Source organism: Bufo bufo, chromosome 8 (assembly GCF_905171765.1).
Source record: "Bufo bufo chromosome 8, aBufBuf1.1, whole genome shotgun sequence".
Classification (NCBI taxonomy): domain Eukaryota; kingdom Metazoa; phylum Chordata; class Amphibia; order Anura; family Bufonidae; genus Bufo; species Bufo bufo.
In genome coordinates this window covers 41757726-41785487 of record NC_053396.1, presented here as the reverse complement: position 1 = coordinate 41785487, position 27762 = coordinate 41757726, and the positions used below count along the sequence as shown (strand labels likewise).

General features: G+C 43.2%; 1 protein-coding gene across 1 annotated transcript in view; it reads left to right on the top strand.

The window, feature by feature from the left end:
• TNFSF8 (TNF superfamily member 8) overlaps positions 1–27543 on the top strand; it is a 96884-nt gene extending 69341 nt beyond the window's left edge. Inside the window, exons 2-4 of the mRNA XM_040406038.1 lie at positions 9415–9465; positions 15972–16022; positions 26524–27543. Coding sequence (XP_040261972.1) covers positions 9415–9465; positions 15972–16022; positions 26524–26924 — 503 coding nt within the window. The 3' untranslated portion in view covers positions 26925–27543. The remainder of the gene's footprint in view (positions 1–9414; positions 9466–15971; positions 16023–26523) is intronic.
• The last annotated feature ends 219 nt before the right edge of the window (positions 27544–27762 follow it).

The window sequence follows — 27762 nt, the reverse complement described above, 5'->3', positions numbered from 1 at the left end:
TCATTATTTGTTCAGTGGTGGTCTGACACCTGGGACCTCTGACGATCACCTGTTCGAGAAGTACCAGCGCTCCTGTGAGAGCTGCAGCCTCCTTGCAGCTTACCAGGCACAGCGCCATGCATTGTATAGCAGCTATGCTTGGTATCGCGGTCAGCCCTATTCACTTTAGTGATACATACAATGTACAGTGATGTGCTTGGTAAGTATGGAGAAGGCCACAGAGCTCACAGGAGCATCAGTGCCCTCTTAAACAGCGGATTGACGGGGGTCCTTGGTTTCGGATCCCCACCGGTCAAATACTGATTACCTATCCTGAGGATAGGTCATTAGTATCAAAATCCCAGAAATCCCCTTTAATGTTTTAACCTTGTAGATTTTGTAATGAGATGTAAGCATTTGTTTGCAGCGTAAGCAGGATTGCAGTCAGGTGCATCTGTTACAGGGGTTGTCTGGGTTCAGAGCTGAACTTGGACATATCCCCATCTTCGCCCCTCCGGTCCCCCTGATATGATGCTGAATCGCGCAGGGAAAAGGCATTTTTTGGAGATCCGGTGATGTACCGGGCCTTCCATAGGGACTGCCAGGTGGAGGCCCGGTAAAACGGCTAGGGCAGCACTAAAGCCCGCCCATCAGAGCCAATGACGTCACCAGGAACACTGCTGGGTGCAAGCCTCCGCCTAGCAGTGTGCCAATGTAAACAAAAAAGGCCTTGCCCTGCACGATACAGCGCAGGGCAGGGAAGAGCATCGGAGCATGAAAGCTCTGAACCTGTAAAACCCCTTTGAAGGGAATCTGTCACTTCCTGCAAGCTCTCTTAGAGGGGTTGTCCCATTACAACAACCTATATCTTATCCTGTCTTCTTGACAGAGGTCCAAATGCTGTGGCCAATCATGAGAAAGGGGGCCTGTGTTCCCCTACACAGATGGAGAGATAGACATGCATGAATGCTGCTGCTCTATTTAACTCTGTAGGGGAAGCCAGAGATAGCCAAGCGCTTGTACCCTGCTATATATGGCAGTCCCATAGAGCTGAATTGAGCAAAACCGCCCCCATTTTCATGACCAGTTAAGGTCTCGGTGGTCGGACCCCTGTTGATCAGTCACTTCAACATAAGTTGTTCTAATACTGACCTCAGATCAGTAATTTATATGTTGATACTCACCCTCCTTATCCCCCATGTGCATCCACAAACTGAACCTAGAATGCATTGAGAGGAGGTCTCCTACAGTCCTGTCTGCTATGTGTGCATCCTAATAAGTCCTCCCAATGCATTACATGAAAGGTTTGTGGGGAACAGTAATGGGACAATTGCTGATCTGAGGTCAGCAGCAGGTGTTTTAGGCACTTATTACTGTACTTACATGGATTGCATTTTATGTAATAAGGTTATTTTTCAGGTACTGATGTAATTGCTTCCATATAAATTACAGCAGGTCTCTCAGACATCCTATGCTCCACTATCTTAGGGCATTATATACAGTGTATAGTTTGATTGCAGCCAAAGGATGTCCAATTGCAAATTTTTCTGTTTCCCAAAAATGTTGTTTCTAAGTGTGTATTGCAGCAAGCGTAATATAGCGTGTCAACGCAACAGTGTAATAGCATATATCAGACCGTAGAAAAAGCTTGAGTGGCACTACGTGGATGTCATGACAGTCTTCTACTGATAGCGTCACAAATGCAAACCAAAGCATATATAATGTAATAAAACACCCGGTGGTGCTCTGCATTGACAGGCAATATCTTCAGGAATCCAGTGCACAAGAAAAAGAAAATTGCGTCACTCACCTTCGGATGTAAAAATCTTTCTTTCTTTATTCTTCCATTATTAAAAGCTGGGTCAGCGGGACAGACAACATAGAATGCAAATGTAAAAAATCGTCAACAGCCATTTCGCGCTTGTATGCGCTTCCTCTGGCCTCATTCTGTCGGTGTGTGCAATGCAGGTCATAATACCACAACTGGTGCTCAACCCGCCCACAGGTGAGGTCGTCACTCCCTACACTGGGAGGTTACTAACAGTAAAGACCAGAGTGCACCACATATATCCACAGACCCTCTACACAAAAGAACGCCAACCTGATATCCAAAACCAACACAGAAAGACAATCTACAAAAACACTCCCATGTCCAATTTGTCATTAAGTCCCAGAGTTCCCGTTGCTCCGGAACGGAGTATCCACCTTCCTTCTCTCCTCAGTAGTTCCCGCTCTCTGTCGCCCCCTTGTGGTGGAGGTGGCACTACCTCCACTCCTGCAAACCTCAGAACTCTACGATCTCCACCGTGGGCCCCATTCACATGTTGTATAAGACGGGGGAAACCCTCTGCCAGTATTTAAAGTATTTAGATGTTTACGGAACATCTCAAACATACTGCGGATGGTTTTCCCAATATAGAATCTCCCGCATATACAAGATATTATATACACCACAAACTTCGTTAGGCAAGTAATCAATGTGTTCACCCTGTGCCTCAAACCCCCAAAGGACAACCCGTCCCACTGGGGGTTAATGGAGTCGGATCTAGGAGGTAGATCTTGTGAAGTTCCTGGGGAGTTTTTTACTGGTGGCCTTAAGTCCACATTTAATCCCCCCTTGTCTGCCGGAGCAGCATTAAAGTTTTCCAAAAAATGGTGTTAGAAGATGTTAAAGCACTGGTATATCCCCGCACAGGCAAAAATAGTTGGTTGAAAAATTGTGAAGACATTGGGCCAGATTTATCATTAGCTCAGGTCAGAATAATGGAGTGAAAAAGTCCCCAAAAAAGTCCCAAACGTTAAAACTGCGCACAAATTTGCGACTTTTTTCTGCTCTGCACTATGCTCGCCAGTTTTCTGAAAGTGGGCGTGTTTTCTTATGTAAATGAATCTCTAGACAGATTAACTATTGGGACTATTTAAAAAGTCGCAAAAAAGTCACAAAAAAGTCGCAATTTCACTCCAGTGAGGACCATGCTTATCTTATGAGACTTTTTAATAGAACATGCGACTTTTTCGTAAAGATGTGCGACTTTTTCGTAAAGATGTGCGACTTTTGTAAAGCTGCTTACTGCTACCGTCAAACCACATTTATTACAGTCTTAAAGGGCCGATCATAAATCTGACTTGGCTAAAACTGACTTTAGCCATATGTTAAAGTGCAGTGAGCTGTCAGAGTAATGATAAATCTGGCCCATTGTTGTAAAACCGGCAGACAAGGGGGGTAACGTGGTTCTGCTCTCAAAATAGTATTACGTTAAAGAGGCGAGGAGGCAACTCGAAGACATGAGCGTCTACGTAAAATTTAAGTCAGATCCGACCATTAAGATCCAGAACACACAACGCTTTTTTTTGCACAGACAGGTTGTGGGAGGTACTGTATATTATCTAGGAAAAAAGCTGAATATTTCCTCCCACTGTTCCCCAGAAAGCCAGCGTGGTATTTCCTCCCAAAGATCCATAAGTCGCCGACCCGGCCCTCGGGCAGACTCATTGTCTCGGGGGTCAGGTCGGTGACCGAACCACTCTCAAAATACCTTGATTGGTTGCTAAGGCTTATGGTCAGTGAGGCCCCTTCATACCTCAGGGACACTGCTGATCTCCTCCGGACACTGAAATCCTTTGTGTGGCAGGGAGAGTACCGTTGGTGTCCCTAGACGTGAAAAGCCTATATACTTGAATCCCCCAAGACAAAGGCATAGAAGCCGTAGTCATGATTTTAAAAAATATGGATAAAAGAGAAGCCTACCTGAATTTTATCAGAGAAGGCTTAGGCCTGGATTTGAAAAATAATGCCTTAGTTTTCGGGGATTCCTGGTACACTCAAAAGTCTGGTACGGCGATGGGGAATCCTGTCAATTTATTTTTGGCAAGGTTCAAGGATCGTTAAATCTACTCCACAACCAACCCTTTCCTCCCTTATATTAAGTTATACCTGAGGTATGTGGATGACGTGTTCATGGCATGGTCAGGGACAGAGGTCCTTTTTATGGATTTCGTTAAACATCTTAACACCGTAAATGCCATGAACATGAAATTCACATACAAATATGGAGGTGACAAGTTAGTGTTTCTGGATGTCCTCATATCCACACAGGGGGGAGAGTTGGTTGCCGAGGGCTATCGCAAGCCCGATTCACGTAAAAAAGGCTGTCCCCCTATGGTCAGTTTGTCAGACTGCGGCGCATCAATGGGACCGAGGAGGGTTTCAGGAGACAGGCTTTGGACCTAAGGGGCTGCCTGTCTGCTAGGGTCTATCCCTCAGCCCTATTGAATGAGGCTTTTTCTAGGGTTACTGATGTGAGTTCAGAAAAATCTGCAGAAAGACAAGTTAAAAAAGAAGGTCGTGTTACTTTTGTTTTCTCATTTAAGTTCAGTCCGATGGCGGCTCTTATAAAAAAAGTAGTGAGGACCCACTGGGAGTCGCTGAAGCAGGACGAGGGCTTGGAGAGTATAAGGGATATTCGCCCGTTAATTGCGTTTAGAAAATGTCATACTCTGAAGGACAGGTTGGTTCATAGTCGCTTCACTGTACGTGGGACGACTACGTGGCTAGACAGCCATCAGCCTAAGGGCAATAGACACTGTGGAAATTGTTCGTTCTGTGCCTTTAACCCCCAGTGGAACGTATTGTCCTTTGGGGGTTCGAGGCACAGGATGAACACATTGATTACTTGCCGAACGAAGTTTGTGGTGTATATAATATCTTGTATATGCGGGAGATTCTATATTGGGAAAACCATCCGCAGTATGTTTGAGAGGTTCCATGAACATCTAAATACCTTAAATACTGGCAGAGGGTTCCCCCATCTCATACAACATGTGAATGAGGCCCACGGTGGAGATCGTAGAGTTCTGAGTTTTGTAGGAGTGGAGGTAGTGCCACCTCCACCGCAAGGGAGCGACAGAGAGCGGGAACTACTGAGGAGAGAAGGAAGGTGAATACTCCATTCCGAAGCGACGGGACCCCTGGGACTTAATGACAAATTGGACATTGGAGTGTTTTTGTAGATTGTCTTTCTGTGTTGGTTTTGGATATCAGGTTGGCGTTCTTTTGTGTAAAGGGTCTGTGGATATATGTGGTGCACTCTGGTCTTTACTGTTAGTAACCTCCCAGTGTAGGGAGTGATGACCTAATCTGTGGGCATGTTGAGCACCAGGTGTGGTATTAAGACCTGCATTGCACACACATACAGACAGAGGCCAGAGGAAGCGCATACAAGTGCGAAACGGCTGTTGCCGATTTTTTACATTTGCATTCTATGTTGTCTGTCCCGCTGACCCAGCTTTTAATAATGGAAGAATAAAGAAAGTTTTTTTTACATCCGAAGGTGAGTGCCGCAATTTAATTTTTCTTGTGCACTGGATTCTTGAGTGTAATAGCATATATTTTTGTCACACTCAGGGGATGTCCAACTTTGCCTGTATTTTTTTTTTCCAAAAAGCCTGTTGCAATCTTTTTCCAGTCTGTAAATGTGCAAATAAGCATATTTTAGTGTGTTAACAACAGCAGCATCTATTTTAGTTAAAGGAGTTGTCCATTTGTGCTTTCTTTTTCTCGAAAACGTGTTGCAAAGTTTTCTCATTTAATAATCAGTGTACCAAACCTGTGACTTATCATTGTGTGAAGAGGCTTCATGATAAAACGTCTGGTAAATGACAGAGTGGAAAATGAAACATAAATGAGAGTGTGGATGGCTGTAGTAGTGCAAACAAAAGTAGCAGCGCAATTGGCACCAGTGGTCCGGCCAGTAGTAGCAGAAAGCCGCAGTTCTCCCTTGCTTTTGGTAGGCACCAGATTATTATTGATTACAAAAAGGATGACATTGTGGACGAGAAGGCCCACTTATGTTTTAAGACTCTTAGTCACAGCAGCAGGAGGATGTCAATGTCTTACACTGTGCCTCTGAGCCAGGGTTCAGCATGCTCCTCCTGCTGCATCATCTTGTAGCCCAAGGGAAGTCTTTCATTGGCATCATCTATGTTTTTACTGACCATCCTAGTAATGCGCCTTTTTAAGAAAAGCCAATAATACCCCATGGGCTATGGGAAATACTCAAGATAGTCTTCCTGTTGTGTGAGAAGAATCAGCATTTGGAATGCCAAGAGAAGGAGGTTCAGGCAAGGGACCCGATGACTTAAATACATAACTGATTGGTGGTAGTAGTAATAGTAGTGGTATTTGTAGTCATGGTGGTGGTGGTGGTAGGAGCATGGGTAGCCGTGGCGACAGTGGCACTTGAGGCAAATAAAGAGTAGGAAATTGTGATGGGCCAAGGAGCCCATGATATGTCACAGTCTAATAAAAGTGGAGGGGAGGGTGAGGACTATGATGATGATTGTGTGTTGGACAGGACCTGGAATCAAGGTAATGAGAAGGAGGTGACATCAGAGGAGGAGGGTGGTGGCCATGGCGGCAATTAAGAGAAGAGACAGCTTCCAGCCAAAACATCCCAAAAAACTGCCAGGGCCAGATCTGCTTCTATTCAGGAGCTGGTGTTGCTGCTAATACCATTGGCGCAGGTGAAATGTCCCTGCTCTCGGCCAAGTTTAGCTGATGAAAGCACTGTGTGGGTATCTCCCATATGACAATTTTTCCCACCAGTGTCTGCGGTCAATACCATTGCTTTATGCAGTATCTGCAGAATGAAAATAAGCCATGGAGGTTAAAACACAAACATGGTCACCACTGCACTATTGCCACACATGAGATGGCATCACTAGATCCAATGGGAAAATAGAAGTGTCCGGCGATAGTAATGAGCGGCAGGAGCCATATTCGAATTTGCGATATTTCGCGAATATTTTGTAGAAAATTTGTAGAATATTCGAAAGTTCGAAAATTAGCGATTTTTTTTTTTAACTCCCAAAAAATCGGCAAGGTAATGATTGTGTAATATGCGAATTTTGTAATTCGAATTTTGTAATTCGAATTTGTTTGCGAATTTTTCAACTTACAACTATTAGACAATGAAGATTATAGCACTATATTAGCTAAATTGCTCTATATTAGTTTTTTTTCGAATATTCGCCATATTGCTATAACTTAGTTTTTTTGAATATTCGTAATATTTTAAAACAAGAATATATAGCAATATAGCGAATATTCGAAAAAAAACGAATATAGAGCAATTTAGCTAATATAGTGCTATAATCTTCTTTGTCTAATAGTTGTAATTTTTTTCTCATCTGAAGTTCAGAATGGAAAAAAATGACAACTATAAAAAAAAAAGATTATAGCACTATATTAGCTAAATTGCTCTATATTCGTTTTTTCGAATATTCGCTATATTGCTATAACTTAGTTTTTTCGAATATTCGGAATATTCTAAAACAAGAATATATAGCAATATAGCGAATATTCGAAAAAACGAAAATAGAGCAAAATTTGTAAACACTACTACTCCTAAAGTCAAGTATATTGCAGCCTTCTTATTGGTCCACAAGCTAGAAGCAGGGAGGGATCATGTGTACTGATTTAAAAAAAAATCTAATAAAAAAAAAAAAGGGAAATTTTTTTTCCCGAATATTCGAAATTACAAATATATATAGCTATAGTGCTTATATTCACGATAAAAATTCGAAATTCGAATATTCGTGATCAACACTATCCGGCAATTAGAACAAGACTTTCTTCCTTCTCCCGGTTTTCTTTTGCCGCATCAACAAGCAGTATGGTGTCTTGTCAAGATCATCACCAAATATTGCTTTTCCCTTTCAGATACTACATAATCCACTCCCACATCAGTCATTGATATAGGAATGTGTGGCCCGGAAACCACTATATGTGCCCAGCAAGCTGCTGCCAGCGCAGTTGCTACCATACTGCTTTTAGAGAACTGATGGCATGTGCTCAGCCTCTATAGAAAATACCTAGCTGCCATGATTTTTAAAGTAATATCCATGTCTGCCTTGTACTCTCATGTGCTCAAGAATGCGAGCCACTTTTTTTTGAATAGTTGCTGTGTGGCAAGGTTCATGGACATGTGGAGCATCTGTAACGAACAGGGACAGTACATGTACAGTACAGCCCACTGGGTCAATGTTTTGTGCTGCAACAGCAATGCTGCACCACAGCAACGAGGCCCGGGTCCTATTGACACCTCCATGTTTGAATCTGGCCAGCCTGATATCACATCAGACGCTTATCCACCTACTCAACATCCTCCTAAATGGACATCCTCCCATCCCCAACAGACACAGGCCAGTGCATTGCTTCCTGTCCCCCTACCTACTTTTTTGTGTGTAAACTGAAGTGGTGCCATGCTGTCTTAGAACTGACTAACCTGAGTGAGAGTATCCACACAATGGGTCACTGGATCAGTTTCTGGATCAGTGCATCAAGCAGCTAAAGGGTACTTTCATACTAGCGTTTTTGTTTTCCGTTATTGAGTTCCGTCACAGGGGCTCAATACCGGAAAAGAACTGATCAGTTTTATCCTAATGCATTCTGAATGGAGAGCATTCCGTTCAGTATGCATCAAGATGCATCAGTTCATTCCCTCTTACATTTTTTGAACGGAGAAAATACAGCAGCAAGCTGCAGTTTTCTCTCCGGCCAAAAATACTGAACACTTGCCGGAATGCCAGATCCGGCATTATTTTACATTGAAGTGTATTAGTGCCGGCATTAAGATCCGGCATTAAGTGTTCCGTCAAAATAGATCCGGCGCATGTGCAGACCTTTAAAAAGGCCAAAAAAATTCCTACCGGATCCGTTTTTCCGGATGACACCGGAGAGACGGATCCGGTATTTCAATACATTTGTCAGACAAACTCGCACCCGTCTGACAAATGCCATCAGTTTGCGTCCGGATTGCCGGATCCGGCAGGCAGTCCCGGCGACGGAACTGCCTGCCTGAATCCTCTGCCGCAAGTGTGAAAGTACCCTAATATTCCAAAGCGGTCTCCCCGTGAACTACATCTGGGCACAGTGTCAATGGCAGGACATCATGGCTGCACTGCATTTGGGTAAATAACACATGTCCCCTGCTTGGCACACATGATACATTAATTGGTGCAATCTTTTTAAAAAAGTATTGTGGCTTACAGAAGGGGATGGCCATGTCCAGGAAAGAGTCTGTGTATTTCAGTCATTTTTATGTTGTTAAGTAACTGTAACTTGCAGCTACAGAATGGTCTGCCTTTGCATCGTTTGGTCTGCAACATTCTAGCTCGATGGAATTCCACCTAAGGCTACTTTCACCGGCAGAGGATCTCAATACCACAGGAAAACGATTCATTGTTAATGGGACAAAAATAAAATGAACGGAATGCAGTGCACCAGAATGCATGCCGTTTCGTTTGGATGCGTTCCCATACCAGACATTCTTTATAATTTATTAAATAATATAAACAGTTTTTTTTTTTCCATTATAACATCATCTCATATTACATAATTTAATTGTAACCTGAATATTTTCTACTTCCTTTCAGGTACATGTGTACAATATCCCTGTAACATCACAGCCTCTGCTCAACTAAAATGTAAGTTCAATATAAATAAAAAAAACGGAATGGCAAATGTAAAGGCAAAGTGTGACTATAAAAGATACTAAGGGTTGTTTCTTATTATCCTCATGAATTATCATGCCAATATAGATATTTATTATTAATGAGCGGCATAGGCAATATTCGTTTTCGCAATATTTCATGAATTTTTCGCATAATATTCGCAATAAATTCACGAATTCTAGAATTTCTGATCCCCAGTCATTTTTTTCGCGATTGTGCAAATCGGCACTAATGATGCAAATATTTTTGGCGCAATACATGCAACTTCACATTTTATCAGGTCTGAGTAGATATTACTGATTAGTGCACTATGTCTGTAGCATGTATGTATGGACAGCAGAGAAACAGTAATTCCTATCACACTACCTAACACCCTGCACTGGAACCTATCAGCTACATTATATCACTATCTAATCTACACTGACTATCTCCTACTAACTATCTGTATTATATATATATGAGCTAACTAACTATCTAATGTAATTGGATAAGGAATAGGATCCAGATGAAAGCACAGAGCACAGCAATGTCACTGCTCTCTCTCTCAGAACTGCCAAATAAAACGGCAGAAAATGGCTGCTGGGAAGTTTCTTATATAGTAACAGGTAGACAACTTTCCTATTGGTTGTTAGGGATGTTGCTAAGCTCAGACAAAGATATTGCAGCCTTCTCATTGGCCCACAGGCAAGAAGGGAGGTTACTGATGGAAAAATCTAGAATATTCACAATTACGAATATATACATTACTATATTCTACATCTTCGCAAATTCTCGAAGTGTTGATATTCGCTTTAAAAAAAATTGCAATTAGCATATTCGCGATCAACACTATTTATTATTCCCATAGATAATGTAATTATGTTGTGCTCTCACGCTCCTTAAGTTTCTAATTGTTACATTGTACGTCGTCTGAAGAAACACATATGGCCTCTGAACAAATACATCCGATCACTAGTGTAGGACACGTGACAACACGTTCTTATAGTGTTCACATGCCTTTTGAGCAGGAATAGATTACTGTATTTTAGCACTGAACTTTTTTTTATACTTAAAAGGGTTGTCTGGGTTCAGAGCTGAACCCAGACATACCCATAATTTCACCCCGGGAGCCCACCTGACTTGAACATCGCGCAGGGCAAGGGCTCTTTTGTTTACAATCACACACTGCCGGGCGGAAGCTTCTGCCCGGCACTGTGTCCGGTGACGTCACCGGCTCTGATGGGCGGGCTTTAGCGCTGCCCTAGCCGTTTTACTAGCTAGGGCAGCGCTAAAGCCCGCCCATCAGTGACAGTGAGGCCACCGGGCTTCCTGGCAGCCCCATGGAGAGCCCGGTATGTCACCGAATCTCCAAAAAATGCTTTTAAATCTCGCAGGGCAAAGAAGTGAACTGCTCCAATGCTCAAGTCAGGGGGGCTGCCTGGGTGAAAATGGATGTATGTCCGGGTTCAGCTCTGAACCCAGACAAGCCCTTTAAAGGGGTATTCTGATTATTTTAAGGTATATCTTATACCCAGGATGGAGGATAACTATTAGATCAGTCAGGATCTGACCACTGGGACCTCCACAATCACTGAATGGGGACCCAACACCCCAAAGTCCCCCTTAAATGAACGAAACACTAGGTCAAGCATGCACGCTTCTGCTCTTTTCATCTCTACGGGACTGCTGTTAATAGCCAAGTGTTGTGTTCATGAAGGTGCACTTCTGCTCCTTTAACTGCTCTGGGAATTTAGAAAATATCCATTGAATGAGCTTGGCTTGGATAATATATTATAGCAGTGAATGAGGAGCAAGGAGTGAATGCATAGCCACAACTCCATTCAGCACTATAGGATTTCCAAAAATAGCCGAACCAGAGCTTGGCTATTTTCATGAGTCTCATAAAAGTGAATGAAGGGGGGCTTTACATGTGTGGCTAGCTCTCCATACACTTCAGGACCTTTTCTTCAGATAGGAGTGAATCTCAGAGTTGGGACCCAAATGTATCAGACATTTATGGCATGTCTTATCGATGGGGATACCTCTTGAGCAGTAAAGGAGACAAGGTAATTTGGTGCCCTAGACAGATTATGCAGAAAATCCCTCAATCAAACTCCCTTCTCCTCTGCTCCCAGCAGAATCAATTGCTTAAGCTGGATTTAGATGGCCCAATATTCAGGGCTGATTATCGGGAACGAACGTTCCTATGAACGCTCGTTCCCAACAATCTGCCCGTGTGAAGAAACAACAGGTAACCCGATGAACAAGGGAAATGCTCATTCATTGAGTGAAGTGATCAGAGGTTTAGGCACCTCAATCATCATTCCTGAGCTGCAGATCGTGTTGTCCAAACAGCACTCTGCAGCCCTGGAGCAATGATTTTGTATGGGGACAAATGATAGCAGCAGCGATTGTTCAGAATCATCCTCATACTGTGGAGGGGATCAATGTATGTAAATGCAGTGCGTCGCCTCCACTTAACAAGCAGCCGACTTTTGGGAAGGAACGCTACCTTCCTGACACTCTGCTGCTCATCTGAATGCTCATCTAAATGTGCTTTTAGTAACACATTTTAAAAGGTGCAGTCACAGGCCGAATAATTACGACCCCAAAATTAATCCCTTCCGATTTTCCATTTTCATTTTTTACTCCTTGCCTTTTTGGAGCCATAGCTTTTCTATTTTTCCATTCACATAGCTGTATGAAGATTTGTTTTTTTGTGGGACAAGTTGTACTTTCTAATGGCACCATTTAATGTTGTATAATATAAAAAGCAATTCTGCCACAGCTTTATGGGTTTTGTTTTTATGGCGTTCCCTATGTGGTTAAAGGGGTATTCTCATCTTAATGATCACTGTTAAATCTGTTAATGATTTGACAGTGATAATTTTTCTAAATACATTTTATTACCTAATTCCCACCCTTTTTTAGAAAATAAGTCCCCTCTTACCTGATGTTGTCTTTGGTCTCCCCTGGTTACGTAGTATAGTTTTTCTTGTGTTTTAATACTGAAACAAATTACAACTTTTGAAAAAAAAAAATTTTTCTTCTCATTGTCATATTCTGACACACAATGTAAGTCAATGGGGATGGATCAATTTTCTATGACACAATCTGGCACAATAGAAAATGGATCCGTCCTCCATTGACTTTTAATGGTGTTCAAGACGGCTATGTTACAGATAATACAAACGGATCTGTTCTGAACGGATGCAGACGGTTGTATTATCTGAACGGATCCGTCTGTGCAGATCCATGACGGTACCGCACCAAGCGCGAGTGTGAAAGTAGCCTTAAATTGTCACACACTTAAAAATTTTCTTTCAACTTTTTTAAATTTGTATTTTATTTTTTACACTTTGAGGACCCCAATATAGAAGCGTTACCATATACAAAGATCTGTATACAACAATTCAATGCTGCCACATGCTGGCCTGAATTGTAATATAGAAGTAATAAGCCTAGAAGCCTACAGGCTGTGGCTTATTACTTCAATGGAATGCTTCCCAATCTCTTCGCAAGGTAGGTGTTCCAGCCCAGCAAGCACAAAATTCCAGGGTTTTCAGCCTCTTAGATGCTTGTGTCACATTTGACCATGGCATCTGAGGGGTTAAATGTCCACAATCGGCATTACCGCCGATTGTGGAGATAGTCCTGGGTGTCTGCTGTGTGAAAGAGCAGACACCCGGTTTCTATATTGCTCGCTCTACTCCTGAGTGGGCACCATCTTTAAAGGCCTGACATGTGACATACCATTACGTCGCATGTTGTGAAGAGGTTGAAGGGCTTTAAACTTAGAGATTTAAACTCATGACTAGTGTTGAGCGAATCAGGATCGGACTGCCCTATTCGAATCTAATCCGTTCATAATATGCGCTCTGTACCGCATTACAGTGTATGGGTTCCATTAAGGCAATCTTATCGCCACCAGAAACGCGAGACTTGTTTAGCCTCATGCCTGTGCCGCTACAGTTAGTTTCTGTGCATACATTAATGTTTCTAATCCAAATCTGAACTTGGGTTTGTGGCTTGCGCCATGGTCATTAATGATTCGGATTTTGAAATGTAATTGCTGTACGGCGTGCATATTATGAATGAAGTTTAGGAATGAATTGACTTCGGACAGAGCAGTCCGAACCGGCTTCGCTCGACACTACTTATGACCTATGCAAAAGATAGGGAATTAATGTCTGTTCATTGGTGTTCTGACTCCTTAGACCTCCAATGGTTATGAAGATTCTTTGTCCTCCTGTATGAATGGAGCTGATGCTGAGCATGCACAAGGCTACTACATTATTTATTTTCACCTTTTATATAGCGCTGACATTTTGCGCAGCGCTTTATATACATTATCATCACTTGCTGTACGCAGTGGAGCGCAAAATCTAAGTTCCCTATCATTATGTCTTTGGAGTGTGGAAGGAAATCGGGGTACCCAGAGGAAACTCACACAAACATGAGTGAGCATACAAACTCCATGCAGATGGTGAGCTTGGTCGGATTCAAACCCAGGACCCCAGCGCTGCAAGGCACCAGTGCTAACCACTGAGCTATCATGCTGCCCATTCAACTCCATGGGACTGGTAGAGACTGCTGAACGCTGTACGCCACAATATAAATACAGACCTCAGACCCCAAAACTTAGACCGGAACGCACACTGGCCGGTATCCGTGTTTAGCAGACCGCAAAACACTATGTTCATGTGAATGCGCCCTTAGTCTGATAGGAAAAGCATTCATTGGCCTCCTCATTACAAGCCTTTCCTCTTTCTGATGCCTATTCCCGGTGCTGCGCCACCAGCCTATCACAGTACTGTAATCCGGCTGGGCGCTGAGCAAGCTTAAAGGGACACTGACAGGCGAAATCAGCATATATAGTTAGATATATCACATTACAGGTCTTATAGAGTCTTTTAAAAGCATATAACTATCCCCCCTGTCCACCTTATAAAGAGCGAAATATAAAGTTTTATAACCTGCTTCTCCGTTCAGCAATCTGCCCAAGGGGCGGCGTTTCATGTGAAAATGCGTCCAGCCAGCCTTCCCAACTGCCGTTCTTAAGCCCCGCCCAGCTCATCATTATTCACTTCGCTGGGCGGCGGCTAGAACTTTCCCCAGTCCCGATCCTGCGCCTGCGCAATTCAATCCTCCCGGCATCGTTCATGCCCAATCTTCTGCGCCTGCGCCCCGCTGTGCCGTTAGATCGCGCCTGCGTACACACACCAGCCTGCGTCTTCGAGGCAGCTGCAGCCTCAGCCATGCACTGTTCAGAGCAGCGCTTCAGAGCGCTGCTCACTCACATCATATAAGGGGTTAATTATAGTGCGTCCGACGGCACGGCGGGGCGCGGGCGCAGAAGATTGGGCATGAACGATGCCGGGAGGATTGAATTGCGCAGGCGCAGGATCGGGACTGGGGAGAGTTCTAGCCGCCGCCCAGCGAAGTGAATAATGATGAGCTGGGCGGGGCTTAAGAACGGCAGTTGGGAAGGCTGGCTGGGCGCATTTTCACATGAAACGCCGCCCCTTGGGCAGATTGCTGACCGAAGAAGCAGGTTATAAAACTTTATATTTCGCTCTTTATAAGGTGGACAGGGGGGATAGTTATATGCTTTTAAAAGACTCTATAAGACCTGTAATGTGATATATATATAACTATATATGCTGATTTCGCCTGTCAGTGTCCCTTTAAGGTAATCTCTCACCAAAGCTACAAGCACCACAGATTTAACATATTTTTTATTAGTTACTTTCTCTTAAACTTTCTGTTAGTTATTATCAATTATATGCTAATTCCTTCTAATTTTACCCTGGGACCATAAAGAAGCTATAATATAGACCAGGGATGCTCAACCTGCAGCTCTCCAGCTGTTGTTAAACTGCAACTGCCACCATGCTCTGCTGTAGGTTGATAGCTGTGGACTGCCCAGGCATGCTGGGAGTTGTAGGTTTGCAACAGCTGGAGGGCCGCTGGTTGGGCATCCCTGATATAGAGAATCACATAAGGTCTTGTTGGTGAGAGATTTGCTAAATAAGTACATTGGGGGGAGGAGCATTTATCACTTTTTTCTGGCACTTTTAGTCAGCCTTTGGTTTTGGTAATATGGTTTTGCCTTTTTAGGTGATTGTACTTTGCAACAGTTTGTGCGACCAATGTTGCACATCATAAATGCACCTTAAAAAGTGATCTCTTTTCCAAAACAGACCTTCTCACTCCACTTCTAAAAGTGACGTACAAAGCCAAAAGTCGCAAAATTTTGGCGTGTAACCTTCATAAATTTCCCACATATTGTATACAGTATATACTGTATTTTTATTGATGTGCTTATTCAGTAATTTGTATATTTAATATTATTTACATATTAGTTTTTTTTCCCATTATGTATTTGCATATCTTTTTATGACAACCAGACCCTGAAGTTTGAGAAGATACCATTGCTCTATATGAAAGTGATTTTTGATAATTGCAATTTAACCTTTATATCTTTCATTTCCTTTCAGGTAACTGTGATCAATATCCTTGTAATAGCGTAGCCTATGTACAACTCAAATGTAAGTTCAATATTTAAAAAAAAAAAATTAATGCAAAGTGTGGCCATAAAAATACCATGAAACTAGTGACGAGTGACTTTCTTGAAATTCCAGTCAGACTCAAGTCAGCCAAATCGGTTGGGTGATTCAATTTGGGCCAAATAAATTTGAACCAAATCTAAAATGTTCCATTTGCACTGAAAAGTTGTGGATGACATTCTGGGGTCTTCTAGGACTGTATGTAATTCATTTCCAGCTCTTTATGGCCAAGCCACTATCACTAATCTTAAAGTGACAACAGGATATATGGTTATGGGTAAATGCATGGCTGCAGACAGGCTCCTCAAGAGCAATGTAGGATTTTTTTTGTTTCTTTTTATTTTAATGGTCTGAAAAATGTTTGCTTGTGGCTGGCAAACGCCTGCAAATGCACACCACCTGGGGTAAAGTGATCCTCTTTCTTTATCTTTCCTGTCTTCTGATGGCTGACACTATTTTGAGAAATTCAATGGATAGCGTTAGGGAGGATACATTTAGTTAGGGAGATTGAATGATCCCCTTCCTGAGATCCACTGTACATGTACAGAACAAGTCGGGTCTATAAATATGGCACCCTCCCAGGAGCTGAACGAACACCATAGCAAACACCCAGAGGAAAAGTCTGTGATTGGCAACATTACTGATCATGGACATTTAACCCCACATATACTGTGATTAATTGTGACCACCGCATCCCAGCTTTCTTTCCAGGAGCACTATGATCTCTGGGACCGAAACACACAGAGTAAGGGCTCCGTGCTTACGGTGCATATGGCGGTTCTACAATATACGGGTCACCAGCCGCGTACATTCCGCATTACAGATGCGGACCCATTCACTTGAATGGGTCCGTAAATCCGGAGATGCGGTGCGGAAGCACGGATCGGAACCCCACGGAAGCACTACGGAGTGCTTCTGTGGTGTTTCTGGCCGTGCCTCCGCACCGCAAAAAAACTCAAATGAATGGGTCTGCGATCTGCATGCGGATGCCCCACGGTCGGTGCCTGTGCATTGCGGAGCGCAGCATGGGCATGGAGCCCTTACATTCGTGGGCCTGAGCCCTAACTGCAGTTCTTTTTTCCCACAATTTATTTTATTTTTCCTCAAAAATAAGTAGATGCAAATGAGCACAGTATTGACAGGGATGGGGATGGGGGTAGTTTAGGGATCTGAAACTGCTGCAAATGAAAAAAATAATCAATGTAGCAGTTCCAGATGTTCTTTTTCTTTTTTTCTTCTCTCTTTTAGCAGGAAAAGCTGTGGTGGTGCGCCCTAAGTTCCAGCAAGCCAACAAACAGCACAGAGGAGCACAGAACCTCTCTGCATGCAGTCACCAGCTAGAATGTCTGCCTGCAAAGAGGTTCAGCCCTTTTCTGTGTTGCTATAGCGTTGTCATTGGCTGTAGCATTGTTCCAGCCAATTGCAGCACAGGCAGGGGACCCCAAACACTGGTGTCCCTTGCATGACCTCGGGGGAGACAGGTGCTGACTAGTTCGGCACCGTCACCCCTGTACGACCCTCCTGCATATCCATAAATGGTTAAAAAACCATCCGGAGCTGTGATGGGCCGGTCTGCAGAAACCGGTCAATGGCATTGGAAAAACCTCCTTAAGCCCTCAGTAAATATGGCTGCCTGCCTGAATTTTGCCTTCAGTGGAGGCAGAGGACAAGGTTAAGGATGAGGCGGCAGAGGAGGACATTGTCGCAAGAATCACAGCTTAAGAACGCAGAGAGGGCATTGGTGTCACCTGGTCAAGTTGCTGGTGTCCCTGGGCAGAAACCACATGTGGCGAAACTAACCTCGCCACTGGGTTTCGGAGGGGCCTGGCTACCAGCCTCTTGCCTTTAGGATTATGGCCCATACTAACTTTAAAGGAGAAGACAGACCGGCCGCACAGCTTAAATCTGTCTTTGGAATTGTATTTTATGTTATGTGAGGGTACCCAGATAGCTAATGTTATTGTATTCGTGTAGTCTGAGTGCTATTCACCTAATAATATGCACTCAGACTTGAGCTATCTGGGGATATGTTAAATGTCTGTGTTTACTGTAAGGGTTGTGACATTGCATGTTTAAATGGTGATTTCTGTCCTGTTGTCCCCACATGTGTATTGGCGATTTCCCTTTGTCTTGAGAGATAATTGGATTACTCCTCGGGTGTCTCCAGGGCAGAGAGGAGGAAACCATGATGCATTATGGGGATGTATTGTGCCTGTTTTATCCTTCATCATGTTGAGGCTGGTGTTTGGGTAACTGATCAACACTGGGGGATTGCTATACGCTGAAGATTTGCTATACTCCCCTGGCTTTACTACTAGCTCTTTTAAGAGCTGTTCCTGCTCTCTGGTTTTAGGAGAGGTTCACCCACTGGAGCCTGGAGCCTTGTCGTAGGTCCAGGGTGGGTAGGAGACGGCGAGACCTCAACCAAGCTTTGGCGGTTTGTGGGGTCTGCAGTGCGTACGGTGTCAAGTGGAGTGCTTGGAGTCCTCGGAAAGCACTAGGAGCATCCAATCAACGGAGGTACCCGGTCGGGGTGCCAGGAGATCCGTTACACCACATTTATCCAGTGGGCCGCAAAGGACAGATATTGTCTACCATAGTTGCAACTCCACACGTTAGTGCTGCCGTGAACTTTAGCAGACACCAACAGGCTCAAGGATTAGCCCACCTTCTGCTCAACATACAGTACATGTGCAGGGCTGGTACAGCCATTTTGGAGAAGTAATGACGGCTTAGGAAAGGTGTAGAGTGAACCACATGGAAAGGGAGGGACTGTAGTACCAGCATCTTGACCAGGAGCATGTTCAGCTTCTGTGCTGTAGGATGAGTGCACGCATACTGTTATCTTTTTGCAATCACTGTTATCTTTTGTGATCGATTGCTGATGAAATGCATGACGAGGAGTAGGGTTGCGGGCCACTAGGAGATGCCTCAGGCTGTACCACAACATTATGGCTATGGTTTTCCCAGACCATTGTGGGTGTCTGATGTCAGTTGAGATGATGTTGAAGACGAGTGAACCATTTAGGGCCAGCTGGGTTGATGATCAAAACACAACCACTGGATGACACTGGCAGCTCTTACTTGTTGCTGCAACTGCTGCTACCCTTCCCCCTTCTTCTGTTGCTACTTCTGCCAGCTCCAGAAACATTTTTGCCACTGCCGCTCTCTTGGAAGGCCGTGGCACCTATCTGTCGGACATGTTGTACTGTAACAGTAACTGTAAGTGTAAAATAGCAGTAGTATTAGACTGCTTTTTCACTCCACTTAGAGAATCTAAGCCTAATGGAACTACTTATCTATAAAACAACGTGGGAAAACAAATAACTGTACAAATAGAGAGCTATTTACCCCCAATTACATAATCAAGGCCTAATGGATTTATTTATGTATTAAACAATGTGGACACCCCAATAGCAGTAGTATTAGATTGCTATTTCACCCCAATTACAGTATCAGACCTAATGGAATTACTTGAAGCAAGGTGTAAAACAAAATAACTGGAGAAAAAAAACAACGCTTTTTCAAACCAATTACAAAATCAAAGCGTTATAGAATGACTTATCTATAACACATTGTGGACACCCCTATAGCAGTAGTATTAGGCCACTTTTTAACCCCAATTAGAGAATCAGGGCATTATAGAATTATGTATGTATAAAACAATGTGGACACCACACTAGCAGTAGTATTAGACAGCTTTTTCATCCAAATTAGTTCATCAAGGTGTAATAGAATGGCTTATCTATTAACCAAGGGGGACACTGTTCAATTAGACCCTGCACTCTCCCTATACTCTCCCTATAGTGTGTATAAAGTCTTCCTATGATCTCCCTACACTGTCCCTAATCTGTCTCTGAACTCTTCCTATCCAATATTTTACAATTAAAGGCTTTCTTAATCACTCTCTCTAGCGCCTGTTACTTCTCTCTCTTCACTAAATTTACAGAAAAATGGCGGAGACCGGGCAGGATGAGCGTTTAATAGGGCTGGGACATCACAGGGGCTGGCTATCTGCTGACTGACTGGCTGCATGACATTATGGGTGAACCCTTTATTCCCGGGCTTCTTTCTCCACCTTTTAACATGTGCAGCATCCATTTTAGAAAAAAAATGATTCGCAACCACAAAGAGCGAGAAAATTTGGATTTATGGCAAATCAAATTTTTCCTGAAATTTTGTTGGAATTCCACTTCAATAACTTTGATTCCCCCAACACTAATTATTACCCATAAAGAACTAGACCAGAGGTGCACAACCTGCGGCCTGCAGGCCACATGCGGCCCCCAGAGCCATGGTTTGCGGCACCCATCCTGCTGGACAGAAACACAGCTAATCGTGCAATCAGAGGTGTTTCTTCCTGGAGTGCCCCACAGTGAAGGATGACAGCTCCTGCACTGTCCGCGGCTATTACTGAGAGTGGGGGAGCCGAGGAGAAGGCAGTCGCAGTTTATCAGCGATTCTGCCTTCTCCTCAAGGAATGCTCTGCAGTTTAAACCCAGCAATCGTGTGATCGCAGGGTGTCTAAGGGGCAGAGGAGCGCAGAGCTGCAGGTTCAGTACCCTGATCGGTTCTGCCCTGTACAAAGCCCCCCTTCCACCCAGCAGCCTGGTTTCCCCGGTAACTGGGGCTCCTTTGGATGCTCCAGTTACAGTGGAAATAGTACAAAAAAAAGTCTATGTCCCCCAAGGTCTTTCATGGACCTTTTGTGGACAAATTATGTGGAAAATATATATACAGCCAGGTCCATAAATATTGGGACATCGACACAATTCTAACATTTTTGGCTCTATACACCACCACAACAGATTTGAATTAAAATTAACAAGATGTGCTTTAACTGCAGACTGTCAGCTTTAATTTGAGGGTATTTACATCCAAATCAGATGAACGATGTAGGAATTACAACAGTTTGCATATGTGCCTCCCACTTGTTAAAGGATCAAAAGTAATGGGACAATTGGCTTCTCAGCGGTTCCATGGCCAGGTGTGTGTTATTCCCTCATTATCCCAATTACAATGAGCAGATAAAAGGTCCAGCGTTCATTTCAAGTGTGCTATTTTCATTTGGAATCTGTTGCTGTCAACTCTCAAGATGAGATCCAAAGAGCTGTCACTATCAGTGAAGCAAGCCATCATTAGGCTGAAAAAACAAAACAAACCCATTAGAGAGATAGCAAAAACATTAGGTGCGGCCAAAACAACTGTTTGGAACATTCTTAAAAAGAAGGAACGCACCAGTGACCTCAGCAACACCAAAAGACCCGGAAGACCATGGAAAACAATTGTGGTGGATGACCGAAGAAGTTGGCCAGATCAAGAACACTCTCCAGGAGGTAGGTGTATGTGTGGTAAAATTCAACAATCAAGAGAAGACTTCACCAGAGTGAATAGAGAGAGTTCACCACAAGATGTAAACCATCGGTGAGCCTCAAAAACAGGAAGGCCAGATTTGAGTTTGCCAAACGACATCTAAAAAAGGCTTCACAGTTTTGGAACAACATCCTATGGACAGATGAGACCAAGATCAACTTGTACCAGAGTGATGGGAAGAGAAGAGTATGGAGAAGTAAAGGAACTGCTCATGATCCTAAGCATACCACCTCATCAGTGAAGCATGGTGGTGGTAGTGTCATGACGTGGGAATGTATGGCTGCTAATGGAACTGGTTTTCTTGTATTTATTGATGATGTGACCAGGGCCGCTGATAGGCCAGTACAGCTGGCCCAGTTGTACCGGGCCCGGCTGGCAGGGGGGCCCGGGCTGCCGACTCCCGAGCCATTTTAATTTTTTTGCTGTCAGTGGGCTGGCTCCAGTAACAGCAGGCAGTGTGGGGGCGGCGCTCACTCACTGACGTCACACGCCTGCTCCTCCCACTAGGCGGCGCAGGCGCGTGACGTCAGTGAGTGAGCGCTGCCGCCCGCACTTGTTACTGGAGGCTGGAGGGTCGAGGGAGGAGGCAGGAGCTGAATGTAAGGTAGTATTTTAGTAAAGAGATGAGCGCTGTGCCTGTGCTAAAATTAAAGTTACTGTCTGCAGCCTGCACGGCTGCACTGATTTATTAATGTATACTACTGTGAGTGGCGGGGGGGGATCTATATGGATGACGTCATGACGGCACTGTTATAGGGAGGGCGGGGGATCCGTGGATGGCACTGTTATGGGAGGGGGGGTCTGTCATGTGGATGACACTTATGGGGGGGGCCGGGGGGTCTGTGGATGACACTTATGGGGGGGATCTGTGGATGGCACCATTATGGAGGGGGATCTGTGGATGACACTGTTATGGGGGGGATCTGTGGATGACACTGTTATGGGGGGATCTGTGGATGACACTGTTATGGGGGGATCTGTGGATGACTGTTATGGGGGGGATCTGTGGATGGCACTGTTATGGAGGGTATCTGTGAATGGCACTGTTATGGAGGGGTATCTGTGGATGACACATAGCATAAGATGCTATATACGGTATGTGTCATCCACAGATCCCCCTCTATAACAGTGCCATCCACAGATCCCCCCATAACAGTGCCATCCACAGATCCCCTCCATAACAGTGCCATCCACAGATCCTCTCCATAACAGTGCCATCCACAGATCCCCTCCATAACAGTGCCATCCACAGATCCCCTCCATAACAGTGCCATCCACAGATCCCCTCCATAACAGTGCCATCCACAGATCCCCTCCATAACAGTGCCATCCACAGATCCCCTCCATAACAGTGCCATCCACAGATCCCCTCCATAAAAGTGCCATTCACAGATCCCCTCCATAACAGTGCCATTCACAGATCCCCTCCATAACAGCGCCATTCACAGACGACCCCCCATAAGTGTCATCCACAGACCCCCCCCCCATAAGTGTCATCCACAGACCCCCCCCCCATAAGTGTCATCCACAGATCCCCCCATAAGTGTCATCCACAGATCCCCCCATAAGTGTCATCCACATTACTTATGTTTTTTTGGATAATAAAACTTATAACTGGCTGGAGAAAAATAAATATCACTTGTAGACAAATCTGCATGTTGTTTCAAGGCGGCGTCTGGGGAGGGGCCAAGGGCGGGGCCAGGGGTGTGGCTGAAGGAGGGATCAGGGGGTGGAGCTGAAGGGGGCCCCATCATGTATGCTGTACGGGGCCCCATGATTTCTATCAGCGGCCCTGGATGTGACTGCTGACAAAAGCAGCAGGATGAATTCTGAAGTGTTTTGGGCAATATTATCTGCTCATATTCAGCTAAATGCTTCAGAACTCATTGGACGGCGCTTCACAGTGCAGATGGACAATGATCCAAAGCATACTGCAAAAGCAACCAAAGAGTTTTTTAAGGGAAAGAAGTGGAATGTTAGGCAATCACCTGACCTGAATCAGATTGAGCATGCATTTCACTTGCTGAAGACAAAACTGAAAGGAAAATGCCCCAAGAACAAGCAGGAACTGAAGACAGATGCAGTAGAGGCCTGGCAGAGCATCACCAGGGAGGAAAACCATCTGGTGATGTCTATGCGTTCCAGACTTCAGGCTGCAATTGACTGCAAAGGATTTGCAACCAAGTATTAAAAAGTGAAAGTTTGATTTATGATTATTATTCTGTTCTATTACTTTTGGTCCCTTAACAAGTGGGAGGCACATAAGCAAACTGTTGTAATTCCTACACCGTTCACCTGATTTGGATGTAAATACCATCAAATTAAAGCTGACAGTCTGCAGATAAAGCACATCTTGTTAGTTTAATTTCAAACCCATTGTGGTGGTGTATAGAGCCAAAAATGTTAGAATTGTGTCGATGTCCCAATATTTATGGACCTGACTGTATATATATATAAATATATATATATATATATATATATATATAGAGAGAGAGAGAGAGAGAGAAAGAGAGAGGGATATGAAAAAAAAAGTAAAAAAAATAAAAAAAATTGAAAACACAATTAAAAAAATGCAAATAAAAGGAATAAAGTGAGAAGAAAAAGTCAGTGTCCCTCAGAGGTCTTTTTAACATACATACATTGTTACAAAAATACATAGTGTTGCAAAATATATTAAAATAAAAAAGAATTTTAACAAATATTGTAAAAAAATAAAATACTATAAAAAGGAAAAAGTGCAAAATAAAATTGTTTACTGTCCCCCAATGACCTTTTTATGACCTCTTGGGGGATATATGTGGCAAAAAAATATTTTAAAAAAAGTAATAAAGTGATTATAAAAAAATAAATAAAATACAAACAAAAGGAAAAAAAAGGAAAATGTGCAAAATAAAAAAAGTCAGTGTCCCCCAAGGGTCTTTTTGTAGCAGAAATCTATTTAAAAATAAGTAAAAAAAATAAGCAAAAATTACAAAATACATAAATGAAAAAAAAAATACCCACATTAACCAAAACCATCACTATTATCACCCCATTCACATGAAACTATACATATTATATAATAAAACGATCCAAAACAAAATGGGGAAGTAATTATAATAATTTGCATAATTAAAGAATGAGCTATAGTTTGAATAAAAATAACTTAAATAATTTTTTTTGTACAGTTTCCTGTACAAAAAATATTAAATAAACTAATATAAAACGAAAAAATATATTAAAAAGCCCTGTGTCATATACCGTATTTTTCGCTCTATAAGACGCACTTTTTCCCCCCATAAGTGGGGGGAAAATGGCCCTGCATCTTATAAAGCGAATACTAGTGAGCGTTTCCATTATGGAAGCGCTCATTAGCACCGGAGAAGCAGGAAGCTGTGAAGGCTCTGTACTCACTGCTTCCTGGTCCTCAGCTGTCGGCTGTGCTGTGACTGCGCACAGCCTGAGGGCGCTATGTGACCTCACGCTGTGCGCGTCGGATCACAGCCGCAGCAGGAAGAAGACAGAGCGCGTTGGAGGTGAGGAGCGGCAGAATCCAGAGCAGGAGAGGTAAGTGTTTTTTTTTCTTTTGATCTGTGGCATGGAGGCTCATAAATGGCACTGGGGCTTATAGATGGCATGGGGGCTCATAATGGGGGCTCATAAATGGCATGAGGTCTCATAATGGAGGCTCATAAATGGCACTGGGGCTTATAGATGGCATGGGGGCTCATAATGGGGGCTGATAAATGGCATGGGGGCTCATAATGGAGGCTCATAAATGGCACTGGCGCTCATAGATGGCATGGGGGCTCATAAATGGCATGGGGGGCTGATCTGAGGCATGGGGGGGTCTAATTCGGGTTGTCAGATGAGGTCTCATTAACATTTGCTGTCTGATTGCTGGCCTGATCTGAGATCTAATGAAAAATATTTTTTTCTTATTGTCCCCTCTAAAACCTAGGTGCGTCTTATTATCAGGTGCATCTTATGAAGCGAAAAATACGATAATAAAAAGCTGCAAGTTATTTTGGTAGTCCAACAAATAAAAGTTATAAGTGTTTGAACCCCGTGCGCTAAACCACAAAAAAGTGACTGGTCATTAAGGCCTTTTCAGGCCTGATCATTAAAGGGTTAACCAATAAGTGTGTTCCCCACTAGTAGGGCCCCATACACACGACAGTGCTGTGTTTTGCAGTCCACAAAACACGGATACCAGCCACGTGTGTTCTGCATTTTGTGGAATGGAGTAACGGATGTGGACAGCACACAGAGTGCTGTCTGCATCTTTCGTGGCCCCATTGAAGTGAATGGGTCCACATCCGAGCCGCGAAAAATAACCAGTGAGCGCTGACCTCTGCGGTGAAAGAAAGTGCTTACTGGTTATTGTCTCGCTGTCTCCATCTTCCGGTCCCGGAGCACCTCTCCAGCAAATGACTGACTTCAGCGGTGAAACCCTGCTTGTGGCCACATCACCACTGAAGCCAGTCATTGGCTGGAGCGGAGCATGCGACTATACCCATAGCCAGCGGGACCGGAAGATGGAGACAGAGGCAGGAAGCAGGTAAGTATGAATCTTCTATTTCAAGGCCATGCTGCAGGAATGTGTTAAAAATCATTACACTGCACAATATTCGTGACAATTACTGGGAACAAGTCTTCATAGGAGCGCTCATTCCGGTATAATTGTGCCGCCGATCAGCTGATAAACAAGGAATCACTCGTTTGTTGGCTGATTTGCATATTTTGTCTGGATGAAAGATGTATGATTATCGTCAGCAGGGATGGGCTACCGATATTCAATAGAACTGAATGAGGGAGCAGTGACCGTGGTAGCGATCATTCCTCCCCATTCACTTTGCTTCGCCTGGGGTAATAGGCTGATGCACACAAGCAGTGATTAACTTTTTTTTTTTTGTTGCGGCCCCTTGAAATAGAGCAATGTGATAATGCGGCTCCCAGACCAAAAAACGTTGTGCACCCCTGAACTAGACAGTCCACTAAACAGTCCAATACACATCCTCAAGATATTCTACTAGTTCTTATCATCCGGGAATGAACATACAGTGCTATACACCTACTTCAATGTATATGTTCCTGATTAATTGTTGCTGAATTACTTTTTTTCATTTAGGGGGTCGCAAGAAAACAAATTCCGACCTGATCTTGTGGAAAGAAGGAAGCCTAAGAAATGGAATGAAATACCAAGATGGAAATCTCACTATTCTAAGTAAAGGTCTATATTTTATTAATTGCCGACTTCACTTTATAATTAATAAATGTTTAGAGACACATGACTTTGACTTATACACCAAGTTGGTCTTGAACGGAATAGCAGTATATGAAGTGCTGACTACTGTATTACCGACCAATAGTTCGTACTGCAGGATCTACAAAGATCAACATCTTAGTCTTCACATAGAGCTAAACCCTTCTGACAATTTGTCTGTCCACACAAGACATCCTGAATGGCTTAATGAAGAGCATTTAGCTGAAAGTATTCTGTTTGAGGCATTCAAGATACAATATAAATGAAAGAAAACAAATGATTTATAAGTTTGACTATATTTATAAGGTTTAATAGGTAAATACATGCAGTAATATCCATTCTGGCTCATAGAGGAGGTTATCTATGATGTCTATGACATCCGTATGAGATGAAATATATGGACAGAGGTGGAAGCCATAAAAAAATCCCCTTTAAGTTTCTATTTTGTTTGCAATAGTAGAGATTGGGATACACAGAATAATCAAATGCAAAATATAACTGGATTTTATTTAAAGCGGCAGCTCCTTGAAGTGCTTCCTTTGATTGGCGCTGTATTTATCAAGTAGGAAATCTACCATCTATGTGATCATTTATCCCCTTTTTTGCTGCTGTTGTTGCATAGCCCTAATTTCACAGTTACATTATGTGGGTATCTTGTGTATATTTTATTGAAAATGTAGCCTGCAGTGTTCTTCATTACAGTCAGAGCTGCAAGATGTCAATGTACAGCATACTAACTAAACTAACTAAACTAAGGACATATCATATCTATGACTTTATCTTGCATAGGCCTTATGTATCCGGTCACATTACAATTCTATACAATTTTATAGAACCATAGAACAGTACCCATAAAACATACCTCTTATGCCCTATAAACATAGTTCTCAGGATCTTCAGAATATAGTGCCATATGCAAGTATGAAAGTATCATAGGGTGACACACTGAGTACCTACTGATCCCCAGTGCTGAACCGTAAGATATACAGTATGTCTATCATACAATATTGTACTAGACATGTATATTATAATTGTAGTATGTTAAAAGGTCAGTAATTCATTTAAAGAAACACTGTGTAATACAAACAATGTGTAGCTACCCTC